This window comes from Hyperoodon ampullatus, assembly GCF_949752795.1.
Source record: "Hyperoodon ampullatus genome assembly, chromosome: X".
NCBI classification, from domain to species: Eukaryota; Metazoa; Chordata; class Mammalia; order Artiodactyla; family Ziphiidae; genus Hyperoodon; species Hyperoodon ampullatus.
Genome location: NC_136913.1, coordinates 17,643,658 through 17,658,434, shown reverse-complemented (window position 1 = coordinate 17,658,434; position 14,777 = coordinate 17,643,658). Strand labels below are relative to the sequence as shown.

Genomic DNA, 14,777 nt, shown 5'->3' with positions numbered 1-14,777 from the left:
TAGATTTATTCTTTTTGTTGCAGAAAAATATACCAGGAACTCCTTTTGCAGTGCAAAACAGGTAGTTTTGAGAGCAAATAAGGGATACTGCCTTAGGCATTAAAAAATGAATTTATTGGACTTGCCAAGCCCAAAATGGTGGTTTAGATAAATCCATTCATGGATGTTATAGCTGCAGCCGCTAGAGCTCTGTCTTAACGTTTAAGGTTCAGATGAGGTTTGCATGCCTTCAGTCTGTTAATGGTACAATTAGACTGTGGCTAATAGGCGGAAAGCGCACTAGTTTAAGGCTCTGATCCAGCAGTTCTCAAACTCGAGTGTGTCCCAGAATCACCTGGAGAGCTGGGCCTCACCTCCAGAATTTCTGAGTCAGCAGGTCTGGGGTGGGGCCTGAAATTTTGCTTTGCTAACAAATTCCCAGGTGCTGCTGGTGCTCCTGGTCAAGGGCCCACCCTTCAGGAAGGGTTCTGAGCCTCTAGATGTTCCCAAAGCCAAACTGGCCCCGCAGTTATTCACGCGGGTTGTAGGTTTTGCATGCTTAAACCTACCTTTAGACAGTAAAACCTTCAAGATTGTTGAAGCGGCCTGAAATTTTTTTTTCAAGAATTCACAGTTAAACCACTTCTGATAACATTCCCTCTCGTTGGACAGTAGCCTATCCTTCCTTCCATTCAACTACTCATTCTGTAGTTCTGGCTGTTGACAGGTTTATAAATGATCCAGGTTATTAGGCAAGTTTGCTGGGAATGGGTGGAGTGGGGGATGGGCAGGAGAAGGGAAAGACGCATCAAACCTCCGAGGTAATTGGAATGGAGTCCCTGGGACAGGCTGTCCTCGTGACATGTGACAACCAGTGGCCTTCACCAACCTCACTCTTGTTTGTGGAAATAATAACCTGAGAAACAGAGAAATTTTTTTAATGGAAAAGAGTTTCAAGAGAAGTGAAAGAGAAATTCCCTATAGATTGTTCCTCTCTCTTCAGAATAAATAGTACCTTGGGTGACCGGTGAGTTGCTTTTGGGGGAGACTAAGCAGGGGGGACCTGAGTGTCACTTGTAAGGTTGTGGCACAAAACAGGACCATCTGCAGGGCATGCTTAAGTGACTAATCAATCCTCAGGCCTCAAGAACTGACCTTAGGATAAGAGCACATCCCTGATATATATTTTTTACCCTCTGTAATGTCTGCAGGCAGGAGACTCAAGTCTTTTTTTTTAAATTTTTTTTGTTTATTTTCGGCTGTGTTGGGTCTTTGCTGCTGCACGAGGGCTCTCTCTAGTTGTGGAGAGCGGGGGCTTCTCTTGTTGCGGAGCACGGGCTCTAAGCACAGGGGCTCCAGTAGTTGTGGCACTTGGGCTCTAAAGCACAGGCTCAGTAGTTGTGGCGCACAGGCCCAGCTGCTCCGCGGCATGTGGGATCCTCCCGGACCAGGGATCGAACCCGTGTCCCCCTCATTGGCAAGCAGACTCCTATCCACTGTGCCACCAGGGAAGCCCTCAAGTCTTTTTTGGCAGGATTAGGTGGTGTGGATGGAAGGTGTTTTAGAGCAGAGCTGGCCAGTAGAAATACTATGTGAACCACATACAAGATTTTACACTTTCTGGTAGCCACATTAAAAACCAGAAAAGAGGGGGCTTCCCTGGTGGCGCGGTGGTTGAGAGTCCGCCTGCCGATGCAGAGGATACGGGTTCGTACCCCAGTCTGGGAAGATCCCACATGCCGCGGAGCGGCTGGGCCCGTGAGCCATGGCCACGGAGCCTGCGCATCTGGAGCCTGTGCTCCGCAACGGGAGAGGCCACGACAGTGAGAGCCCCGCGTACCGCAAAAAAAAAAAAAAAAAAAAAAAAAAAAAAAAAAAAAAAAAAAAACAGAAAAGAAACAGGTTTTAAAAAAAAGAAACAGGTGAACTTAATTTAAATATATTTTATTTAACTCAGTATATCCAAAATATTAGCCCTTCAACATGTAACCCATATAAAATTATTAAATGAGATATTTTCATTCTCTTTTCATATGAGTCTTTACAACCCAGCGTGTATTTTCCACATATGCCACATCTCAACTTGGCCTAGCCACATTTTGAGTGCCCAATAGCTACATGTGCCTAGGGGACCACCATATTGGACAGCATAGTTTGAAAGTAATTCTGAGATCTAAGATGGGCTTCCTGGGCCTGGATTTTAACACAGTTCATCATGCCCAGCTCCCTTGAGCATGTGAGAGGATCCTGAGTCTAGCTGAAGCCTTTTTCACTCCTACAAGTATCTATTAACTACGTCCATCTCTAGATGCATCACAGAGTGGGGATGAGTTGTTAATAAAGAGTGGTTTTACAGGGCTGGGTGGTGTGTTTTGGCTAAGAGTTAGGAAGCACAGATTCTAGGACTAGCTCTCTTATTAGCTAGCTGTGTGACCTTAGGCAAATAATTTTATTTCTCTGGCCTTGTGCTCTTCGTGGTCTGCCTTGTCTGTGAAGTCAGAGGGTTGTACTAGAGTGAAGCCCTCAGGTTTCTCCGAGCATCTTCACTCTCTGATTCAATTCCGAAAGCTTTGCAATTCAGAGTGAAAGCTTTCTGCGTTCAAAGAATTGAACAGCCGATGGGAGAGGCAAAAGGAAGATGCGAACAACTGAGTTAGGAATATGAGAAGATGTCATTTGGCAAAGATGCCATGGATATAAATATGTGTGTAAGCGGGTGGTAGGTCGGGAAGAATTATCACTGTCAGTGAAGACTTGAGAGATATTTATTGACAGACGTGTTTTCATGGACCCAGAGTAAGAATTGCTGCAGTTTAATCTCACCCCTCACACACTCTCTGGCTTTCATTGTAAAGAGCAAATTCTGGGGTAATGGTTCTCCCATGATTTCCACGAGGCACCCTAGTTCACTAGAAAGCCCCCTCCATTTGGAACCTTTCGCTGCTTCTGGATTTTGACGCAACACCCAAGTTCAGGTGGAAGGACAGAGAGTGCTGACCCACTTTTAGAAATGACTCGGAGCTTGGGAACAACACAGCCTCCTTTCTTCTGGGTGGAAGTCACACCCGTAACGAAACTTGCCCAGCGGTACAGAGGAGAGAAGCCCCTTCCCACATAGCTGTCTCCTTAGTGCGCTCAAATACAGGCTCACGTCACGAGTAAGTTATGATGATTCAAAAAATGTTCATGTGCATTGATATCTTCTGAGGGAAAGTGAAACTCAGCTGATCAGGATTTATTTAAACAACTTTTTAACATCATCTCCCCTCCCCCAATGAAGCTTTTATGATGTTGAAATTCATCAGAAATGTGGGCTGGGGAGCAGATTGCCATAATTTTCATAACAAGAGGAAGACTGTTTAAATATTCATAAATGAAGTGCTCTGAGGTATTTCCAGCTCCCCACATCTGGAGTTCCCCTCTTTCTTACTACAGTTGATGCAGATGATTTGTGGCCTCGGTGGGATAGAGAAATAGCCCAGAGAAATGATTATTTAGCATCTTCTTGAACAAACAGTTCAGTCTTAGAGATGCAGAGGACCAGTTGAGCAGGTGGGTTGGGGAAAAAATAGTCCTTGACAGAATTTGTACAAAGGCAGGTCAGGCTTCTGAATAATGATGGCTGGGGGGCAAAGGCTGAACTTTCTGTGTTTAACCTCCCCTCACATTATCACCAGACACTTGTACCACCTTTCTGATCACTTTGTCCCTTGACTTGCTTCTTAGGAGCCGTCCCCTGTGATGGTGACACATAGTGCCTTGTGGCTATCATTGGTCCCTCGCGGAGGGGGCTGTGTCTTCTACCTGACATCCCCGCCATCCAGTCCGGGAAAGTGCCGTGGACTCAGTGGGCACTGGCAACAGTGGTGGTTGGGCAGATGGAGAATTAGAAATGGTTTCAATTTACCAGGCTCTCTATCTAACAGAGTCTTGTAAAAACAGTGTAGTAGCCACGGGTCTCCTTTTCCAAGTTCACAGTCACCGGGAAGAAAAGAACACATTTGTTGACGCTTGAGCTTATTTCGGATTTCTGGAGGGTCGGCAGTGGTTGCTCTGTGGGGCTTGACAGACCCTTGTTCTTTCTAGCCACTGTGCTGGCCCAGTCAGCCCAAGAGCGCCAGAGACAAACTAGGCTAGTCTGACAAAGTCAAGTTTATGGGCTCATTGCAACGAGGAGACTGCCCAGGAGGACCTGTGGAGCATCGCACCAAACAAAAGAAAACTGAGCAGTTACAGATTTGGAGGAGAAATGGAAGTGAGTGAAATGTAAACGAAGCAGCCGTGTTTTGGTAGGCCCCAAGCAAAACAGGGCTGTGTGAGTCGGGCCACATCAGGTCTGTCTGTGAGCTGGACCACCACCAAGTTAAGATAGATGTGCAGGGCTGTGTCCAGAACCCCTTACATGAGGCCCTGCACTTGTGTGGGGATTCAAGGCTTCTTCTCTGTGTCACAGTGACTTGTTTCTTTCAGCCAAGGCTGAAACATTTCATTCTTACTAATACAGTATAAAAAAGCAAAGTTTCTGATAGTCTGTGGTCTTAGAGGACAGACTTTCTCAGAGAGTAAGAAAGCAGTCGTCGCTCAGAGAAGGGGTTGTTAGGACCCTTTCCAGCTGTAGTGGGTGTGCTTGGGAGAAATGCTATTTCCGGTTCATTTTGCAGCTGGCTCTATCTGCATTTGTATCCGCATTTGCAGATTTTTACTTTCTCAGTCTGAGCTAATTTTTGCTTTGTCACCACATGTTTGAATAGGAGAAAAAAGGGTCAACTCCCTTATGTTGGGATTTTTCTCAGCCTTACCTGGGAACTCTTTTAATCTATTTTGCCAGGATAGGTGTTTTTTGCTCACTTATCTTCTCCAAAGCTCACTCACCCTCAGGCCTGGGAATTTGGGCACATCCAATATGAAACATGTTTCCTACCCAGCCCTTTAGCGCCTCCCACACCTGTTATGTACTAAAGCCCCCCAGGCTCGGTGTCTCAGGTCCCCGCTGTCCCTAGGATGCACCTTTCATCGAGTGCCCCCAGCACAGACCTTGCTGTCTGGATTCAGAGTGAGGGGTCCTTCTGCGAGGGTGCCCAGCCTACCCATGCTGCAGATGACCTGGATTTCAAATACAGCCCGCTTGCAGGAAAAAAGTGAGCTCCCTTTCTGCTATCCTGGTGGATTTCCTTCCTCCCAAAGACTCAGTGCTTCTCCTCATCTGAGCAGGAAAAGGTGCCTTTGAGACGAGCCATGATCTACTCCATACTGGAGAACAGAAAAGCTTCCCTTGCTTGTCAGATTTTGATTTCTTTAAAAAAAGATTGTTTTCAAGTGAGACAATAGAAAGTGGCATAACTCATAGCTGTGAAATAATTTGAAAGTCATATTCCCAGCAACATCCAAGACCAGAGGGGTCACAGTCAGCTTTTTTGTGGAGGAAGGCGTTTTGTGAAGACCAGAGCTGCCAATGTAGTGACGAATGCATTGCGTTTTGTTTCCCTGTCTGAGTTTAGGTAGAGACCAGGCTTTCTCCACATTGGCCCTATTAACATTTGGACCAGATCATTCTTTGTTGGGGTGCTGTCCTGTGTCCATTGTAGGATGTTTAGCAGCTTCCTGGCCTCTACCCACTAGATGTCAATTATACTTATTACTGCCTCCCCCCCAGGTTGTGACAACCATAAATGTCTCCAGGCATTGCCAGTGTCTCCTGGGAAGCCAAGTCACACCAGTTGCAAACCACTGGTATAGACTGTCGTACGCCCCAGGAGGGCACTCCTATATCTCTGCTTCCGGGCGCACACTGGACACTTAGTTAATATTTATTGAACAAATGTATTCATCTCACCCCTCCCCACGAGCCCTGGATCCTCAGACTGACGCAGAACTGCATTTCTCACTTAAATCTCTCATACAGCACAGACAGCCTCGGCACTGCCGCCATGCTGGCCCACCCTCCAGGTCCCCACGGTTGTTTTGCTCCTTCCTGGCATTGACATTTTGCTAATACCCATGGCTAGATCAGTGTGGTCCCCAGACCAGCAGCGTCAGCATCCCCTGGGGACTTGTTAGAGATGCAAATCCCCAGGCCCTGCTCCAGCCCTATGGAATCGGAAACCCTGGGGTTTCTGTTTTTACACGTCCTCCACCTGATGCCAATGCCCATTCAAGTATGAGGACCACTAACCTAGACTCGTGTTTCTTAAGCATCCCTGCTGGTGAGAATCACGCGGGGTTGGGGGACGTGGTGCTGGTTTAGCTGCTGGATTCCTGGTCCCACCTCAGAATCCCTAGGGAAGGGATCTGGGAAGGCATAGAAGAAACAGGTGCCCTACATCATTCTTGTCATCGGGAATGGTTGAGAAACACCCCTCCTCCTCCTCCTCCTCTGGTCAAAGTCCTAGAACATTGTCCAGGCAGGGGCCAGTGCCATTTTGCTCTTCCCAGAAGGGACCCTGAGTCTCTCCTTTGGGAAGTAGTTTCCCCATTTCGGAATCTCTGAGGCTTTAAGGCAAACACATCACTCTCATTCTCTCCTCACCGCTGCCTTGTCCAGAGCTCTGTGTATACGTGCCTTATTTCCTTTCCTTGATTATAAGCTCCCTGAGAACCAGATAACTAGTCTTATTTAACTTATTCTCTTTTCCCCAGAACATGATAGATGTCAACACCCTTACTGCAATTCCAAAATACAAAAAGCTCCCGAAAACCAAAAGGTTTTATCACTCCTTGGGTGATAAAACTTGTCCTGGACTAATGCGCATCTAGGTATAGTCTTTATTTATCCCACTCGGGGTGACGAATCATCCATTTGCTGCAAAATTTTAATGTATTTGATGGTTGGGTGCAGCCTCAGACTCCAGATGGGGATGTTACATATTATATGGCATGTGCAATGTATTTCCTTTCTAAAATCTGAAAAATTCTGTCCCCAGGGCTTCTGGATAAGGGCTTATGAACCAGTAGTGTCTCTGATAATATTTGTCAGTTTAATGAAAGAATTTTCAGATTTTGATGTTGGTGAAAGTAGACACCACTGAGCTTGATGTGTTTGTTCTAGTGTCCCAAAGGAAAAGAAAATTTTCAATTCCAGGCATGACCTGGTACTTTCCATCCCTGCTGAAAGGTCTGGAAGGCTTCCTACCAGACTTTGTGACACATGGGGTTTTGATCTTCATGTCCTAAATTGAGCCCAGAGAATTGTTCTAAATTTAATGTTATTTTCTTGGTGTGTGTTTATATGTTCTCTTTGCTGATATGTTTATTCTGTTTCTTCTGCTTTTTTTTTTTTTTTTTAAGGTGAGGGTATTTTCTTAAGTTTGTTTGTTTTTTTATATGAATAGATTATAAAGCCAGCTGAAGGGTGTCATTGGATGTGTTCATGTGATTTCAATTCTGTGAACAATCTGTTTTTAATCTCATGTAAATTTCTAGAAATTTAGAGATTGACATAATGGGTTTTTTGTTTTTTTGTGTTTTTTTGGAGGTGGTGTGAATTATGACTGGACTTCTTGGCGTATCTTAAAATTGGAATGCCAATCATCACTTAGTAAGGGGCTCTTTATTGGGAACTGGGCAAGAGATTCAGGGTTCTTGACCCTTCTGATATTGTACACCACATTTTCTCTGCACCTTTGAATGTGTCTATGTTTTTGTTTTCCTTTCTCTGGTCATTGCTTTTTCATCAGATTCTTAAGGGACTCTAAGACAAAAAAGCTTAAGAACTGACTTAAGGTTTCAGCCTTATGCTAATTTATTAGTATTTTTAAATCTTTCTAAAGAAAAAATAGAGGCAAAATCATCTTAATTACTGGATAAATTGTGCCTTTATTTCTTTATGTGTCTGTGTGTATTCATTCCTATTTGATCTTGGACTAATTAAATCCATCTAATTGATGAATAGATGGAAAATGCCTGCCTCCAAAAATTAACTTCAGTCCTTTCCTCTCTACCTCTGTCTGCTATTCATTTAAAATTTATAATCTTCCCACGTTCAAAAAGGATTTGGAATTATACTCTTCTTTCAAGACATATCAAATGCCTCCTCTTTTGTGATCTCTCTCCTGCATGCAGTCTTGCCTTTCTCTGAAACACCATGACAGTATTCAGTCATAGTGAGTTGATGCTTATTCGTGTACTTGTGTTTTCTTACTGTCGTTCTTCTCCCCTCGCCTTTCTCCAGGCATTAGGTTGTCACTTCCGTGCAAGGGTGGGAGGGTGTGGTTGGACTGACCTGTATATCACAGGCCCAGGAACTGACAATATCTTTTTCATGGTGGTGACTCAATAAATGTTTGAATTAAAGTAGGGAACATCTTCGTTCCATATACTATAAAGTTAAAATCGTATTTTCAGAGTTCATAAACTTTTTTGCATTTGAATTTTTTTTGAGTATCTTAAAACCATTGTAACATCCAAACCAACATAATGTTCTTCTTTTCCAATACTGCTGAATTAGGGCCCGAATGCCTCAGAAGTAAAAACAAATTCTTATTTTCAAATATATCATAATAACTTAAAATGTGAAGCGAAGCATTGCCATATTTGGTCAGGAGTGTTCTGAGTTCCGGTGCTCACGACTAGAGCTGTGAACTGTCAGAGCCAGCGAGGACGAAGGTATAGCCCAGTGTGCTCCTTGACGCCTCCAGCATTTCACTGGGATGTTTCTGGGGACCTGGGTGGGAGATGGACCAGCCCCGCTCTCTAATTTAACCAGACAGCTCTGTTTTTAGTTGTTTTATACTGGAATTCTGGAATAAGTTGAAATTTGCTCAAAGTGTCCTGCTAAAGTTAACCAAACTCTCCTCTTGGCGCTCCTTGGCCAGCCTCACTTTTACACGTGAGAACATGAGGTCCAGAGCTACGGTGTGATTGCCTCAGGTTGTGTGCTTGGGGAAGACCAGGGGGGACCAAACCCAGTCTCGGCTCTCCTGACTTCTAGCCCAGAATCTTCTCCTCCTACTTTGCTATCCCACAGATTTTCCTCTACTTTTTAGGTGTTGCTAGAGGATGATCAAGAAACACTGAGTGGGAGGTGTGTCAGGTTCTGGGGATACAAAGAGGGGCGAGGTATGGTATGGGAACCTGCTTTGCAGAGAGAGGTAGTTGATGGTAGCCACTGGCACCTTTATCTCGTCCTTTTATCTAAAATTGGTGCTTTCTAGATAGTTTTGTGTCTAAGGCCTCACATATAAAACAGCAGAGCTACATGGTGGAAGTGTTCTAAAACTGGGTTATGGTGATGGCCACACAACTATATAAATGTATTAAAACTCTTCAAACTGTACAACTAAAATATGTGAATTTTATAGTATATAAATCATACATCATTAAAGCTGTTTTTTAAAAAAGACAGAGGGACACCTACCCTCCTTTAGCTTATAGGAAAACTGTGGGCATAAAACAAAATGGCCCCGTGAAACATTTTAAAGGCCTGTTAGTACTTTCTTGTAAATGTTTTCTATGTTGGTTACAAGTCAATTCCATAGTCATTTACGAACCTCCTACTAGGAGGCCAGGTCTTAAGGTAGCAAGGGAAGAGTTGGGGGAAAAGGGAATGACAAAGATACCTGGCAAGAAGGTTTGGTGGGAGAGGCAGATTATAGTGAAGTGTTTCAGAGGAGGTTACTGGAAGTGTCCTCTTTCTTCTACTGAGTTCCTTCATGTCAGGGAACCTTCATGTCAGGGCTGGCTTTGAGTGATAAATGCCTACCTGACCACAAAGTAATGATAAGCAATAGAGTTATATTAAGTCAGATAACAGGAGATCCAGAGACAGGTGCCCTGAAGTTGGTTAATTCAACAGACATCTCAACAATGTCAGGGCTTAGGGTCACCTCCTCTTTGATTTTTTTGGCTTTCCTTTCATGGGTGAAATGTGGCTGCAACAGCACCAAACTATGTACTATCTTCCAACAAGGATGAAACAGTGTTAAAAGCAAAAAGGCAGGGGCACCTATTTTCCTCATGTATCTTTTTTTATCTGGGAACAAAATCTAACTGCCCCCCCCCCGGCACATTTCCTCTCACATCTCATTGGCTGGAAGTGGATCACATGCTCACCCCTCAACCAATCACCAACAAAGGGGAGAGAAATTAATATTATTTGCCTAAGAAAACCTAAATTTGCCATTTCTCCAAAGAAGACATACAGATGGCCAACAGGCACATGAAAAGATGCTCAATATCACTAATTATCAGAGAAATGCAAATCAAAACTACAATGAGGTATCACCTCACACCAGTCAGAATGGCCATCATTAAAAAGCCTACAAATAACAAATGCTGGAGAGGGTGTGGAGAAAAGCGAACCCTCCTACACTGTTGGTGGGAATGTAAATTGGTGCAGCCACTATGGAGAACAGTATGGGGGTTCCTTAAAACACTAAAAATAGAGTTACCGTATGATCCTGCAATCTCACTCTTGGGCATATATCAGAAGAAAACTCTTAATTTGAAAAGATACATGTGCCCCAGTGTTCATAGCAGCACTATTTACAATAGCCAAGGCATGGAAGCAACCTAAATGTCCATCGACAGAGGAATGGATAAAGAAGATGTGGTACATATATATACATATATACAATGGAATATTACTCAGCCATAAAAGGAATGAAATAATGCCATTTGCAGCAACATGGATGGACCTAGAGATTGTCATATTAAGTGAAGTGAGACAAAGACAAATATCATATGATATCACTTATATGTGGGATCTAAAAAAATGGTACAAATGAACTTATTTACAAAACAGAAATAGATTCACAGACATAGAAAACAAACTTATGGTTGTGAAAGGGGATGGTAGGGGTGGGGGAGATAAATTGGGAGTTTGGGATTAACATATACACCCTACTACATATAACATAGATAACCAACAAGGACCTACTGTATAGCACAGGGAACTATGTTCAATATCTTGTAATAACCTATATGGGAAAAGAATCTGAAAAAGAATGTGTGTGTGTGTGTGTGTGTGTGTGTGTGTGTGTACCTGAATCACTTTGCTGTCTACCTGAAACTACCACAACATTGTAAATTAACTATACTTCAATTTTTTAAATGATTATAAAAAATATTATTTGCCTAGATGTATTTGACTCATCCCTAGGGCTGTGGGAGTGTTCCCTATTCCTGAGTATAATGCCTGAACAAATTAGGATTCTGTGAACTGGGAAGGGGATGGGGAATGGTGGCCGGGAAGTTAACCAACAATGTCTACCACACTTAATTGACTTTTTTTTTAAACATCTTTATTGGAGTATAATTGCTTTACAATGGTGTGTTAGTTTCTGCTGTATAACAAAGTGAATCAGTTATACATATACATATGTCCCTATATCTCTTCCCTCTTGCGTCTCCCTCCCTCCCACCCTCCCTATCCCACCCCTCTAGGTGGACACGAAGCACCTAGCTGATCTCCCTGTGCTTTGTGGCTGCTTCCCACTAGCTATCTATTTTACGTTTGGTAGTGTATATATGTCCATGCCACTCTCTCACTTTGTCCCAGCTTACCCTTCCCCCTCCCCGTATCCTCAAGTCCATTCTCTATGTAATTGACTTTTTTTGATGGAAAGGAATAAAAACATGACTTGTTCCTCTTCTTTGTTGGCCACGGATGTCTTATCTTCTGTGTAAAACGTTTCCGTGATTTTGATCCAACAAATTATTCTTAAAGCCAGGACTCTGCAGGGCAGTTCTTCAATAATACTGTGTTTATTTCAGTGTTGCTGTAAGTTTTGAGGTTGGGTAGTCATATTTCACTAGCACAGTCAGTAGGAAAATTGGTAAGGAGCTGTCATTATCCAATTTAAAGATGCTTAACTTTTTCCCTCCCTTTAGAACATTTGGGCCAATTCAGAATTTGGGAGGTTTGCTGTCACGAATTTAAGAGAGATGGAACTATGTGGGCTTAGGAATATATGGGCAGATTGGTATTGATGGGATTTAGAACTAGTGCCTCTTAGCATGAGTTAAGGAGCAAAAGGCATCAGCTTCCCAGAGTACCTAAGACAGAAGGTTTCCAGCACTAGGATAGGGGGTGTAACTGATATCTTCAAGCCATTGGACAGAAAGCAAAAGCATCTGTAAACAAAGTAAGTCCCTCTCCCCTTTCCTCCCTCCTCCCCTCCCTATTCTCTGTCATATCCCAACGCTAGACCACAGTGTGTCTGTATTATAGACTTTTTATTGTGTTGATTTTATATATCACTCTCTTTGATTGATGTGACATTAACCATAATAAAAAAGAACCCCACACATTTTAGTGATAAAAATTGTACTAGGGATGCTGTAATTGATACTTACGTATATAGCTCTAGGCTGTTATCTGTCTGCAGGAGTGGCCTAATCATTGGGCAATATTTAAGGCCATTCAAAGACATTAGGGTTGTTGACTTTGATGCAGACTAATAAATACCTGTCCCGGTAGATACTAATTCTCTTGAATTTTTCTTTCCACCTTCTGTCCTGTGTCATTAAACCTGTTTTCTAAGTCTTAGTTTCCCAAATACCTTACAAATGTTTTCAGTGTCTTCTAAACAGGTGCTTTTGTGTAAATAGAGAAGGTTTTAATATCAGGTAGCCTTTCAAAAGCATATAATTCAGGGCATATTTGAATGGATTTTGAGTGGCCTTAGTGTTTTTCTCTCTTTGGTGAAAGCTGGTGCATTTCCTTGCTGATGAACAGTCGTAGGTTCCTGAGTAGGCAGGTTCCCACAGAGAGACCATGGGACATATTTGAAAAGTTCGCCCCCCCGACACGTGTGCGAAGAGCATTTGGTCAGTATTTGTTGGCCATTTGTGGTTGACACATGTTCACATACAACTCCATTGACATCTGTCTCTTAAGATGGACCGTAATGGAGTCTTTCTCATTGTTTTGAGTGCCATGTCAGCTTTGTAACATACAGATACCCTGTTTCTGATTCAGTGATGCGTGGAAGAAGACAGTGAGGGCAAAACTTAAGCTTTTTGCTCTTTGTAGATTATGTCTACTTATGCATTCACCTGAAGAATATATAAAATGGTATGTAAATGCCACGGAGCTGCTGGGCCCGTGAGCCACAACTACTGAGCCTACACATCTGGAGCCTGTGCTCCACAACAAGAGAGGCCGCGATAGTGAGAGGCCCACACACCGCGATGAAGAGTGGCCCCCACTTTCCGCAACTAGAGAAAGCCCTCGCACAGAAACAAAGACCCAACACAGCCAAAAATAAATATAAAAGTCAATTAGTTAATTAAAAAAAAATACCTAAAGAAGAAATACATGGCGAATATCTTTAAAAAAATGGTATGTAAAATAAAGAGTATTCAAAAATACACATTTATTTTCTGAGACCAAGGAAACCTTTTTTGCTTTTCTGCCTGAGAGAAGCAAAGAAGTCAATTGCTTTCATGATGTCACATGATTTTTGAGGGAAAAATGAGAATAAATATGCATGAACCAAAAATGAGCAATCTTGGGTAGTTTTCCGAGGGTGACCCTTCTTTCTTTATGCAGTAGTTGTGTTCTTTCTGTTAAGCGTGCTTTTCTCTGAAGTTAATGTAACATTTCCTTCTGGGCCAGCTCATTAGATAAAGCATTTTAAGGGTTGTGTTTTCTTTTCTTCTTACAGCCAAGGATTACTGCAAAGTAATATTTCCATATGAGGCACAGAACGACGATGAATTGACAATCAAAGAAGGAGATATAGTCACTCTCATCAATAAGGTAAACAAAGGTTCCCTCCTGCCTTCTAAACTATGAACTGCTTTGAGGTGTGGACTGGATAGTACGTGCTTATATTTTAACCCTTGATGCACTTAATTTTCATGATCCTGCATTCCCAAGGGAGAACCTTACATCTTTCCTCTCAATCAGGCTAAGCCAAATGTAGCCAGGTGAATGAATGAACTTGAAACTCCAGTAGATTCCGTGTGCCTTGGAGCCAGCTGCAGATTTGCGTGGCCCTGTCCCAGAAGGGCTAACCCGGAAGGCGGAAGGTGGCCTGCTTGGTCAGAGAGCCTGCCCTCCACAGCAGCCCTGGCTGCAAAGCTCTGTGCCATGAGGTATCCAAGGTGGGGCTTCCAAAAGGCAAGGTCGTACATCACAGGCAGAAAAGGCTTAAAGAATGTTTACTGTACAGATCAAAGACAGGTAGCGTGCCTGAGAGAATCTTGCCCGTCTTGCTGGGGCTGAGAAGCGCGGATGATTTTATTATCACTATAGGCAGTGATTTTAGACTACATCTGTGTGCAGTGACACAGCTTAACAGGGCCTGGACCAGGTGCTGTGCATGCTTTCATGCAATGGTACTCACCAAGTGGGTGGTTGAAAGATCCATTATTTAAGTAATTCCTGGAATATATGGCCTTTTCTCTGAAGTATAGAGTTTTTGTGATGGTTGACTATGACGAAAAGCTGAGCAGTCTTTAGGATGTATAAGGTGCTTTTAGTCTTGTATCCAGGTAAGTGGCAAGCAATGTGGAATTCCCTTAGCACGGGCGTGACTGGGGGATCATGTGGCTGCCTGTGTTCATGCGGGGCTGGACAGCATTGACAGGGTGGAGGGTGCAGGGAAAGGGGAGAGAGAACAGGGGCTTAGGGTGGGAAGCAGGCCCTGGGTCCTGTTGTCTCTGGCCGTTACTGAGAGGCAAGGGACCATGGTGTTACCCGTCCCCCATCCCCCATCCCCGAGTGTGTCCATAAGTGATTGGTAGGATTTCCCTTTATGACCTTATAATCAAGGACAGTTACCTTTAAGAAATGGCTATGGAGGTTGTGTGTTTTCAGAGCCTGAGCCATAGATGCCAGGGAATGCATGACCCCA

At 43.4% G+C, this 14,777-nt stretch overlaps 1 protein-coding gene across 6 annotated transcripts in view; it reads left to right on the top strand.

Annotated features, from left to right (window-relative positions):
- Positions 1-14,777, top strand: part of SH3KBP1 (SH3 domain containing kinase binding protein 1) — a gene marked incomplete at its 5' end in the record, with an annotated part of 262,811 nt that overhangs the window by 157,326 nt on the left and 90,708 nt on the right. For all 6 annotated transcript variants that reach the window (XM_079726907.1, XM_079726911.1, XM_079726910.1 and 3 more), the window contains one exon: positions 13,584-13,678. In XM_079726907.1, the coding sequence (XP_079583033.1) occupies positions 13,584-13,678 (95 nt within the window). The remainder of the gene's footprint in view (positions 1-13,583; positions 13,679-14,777) is intronic.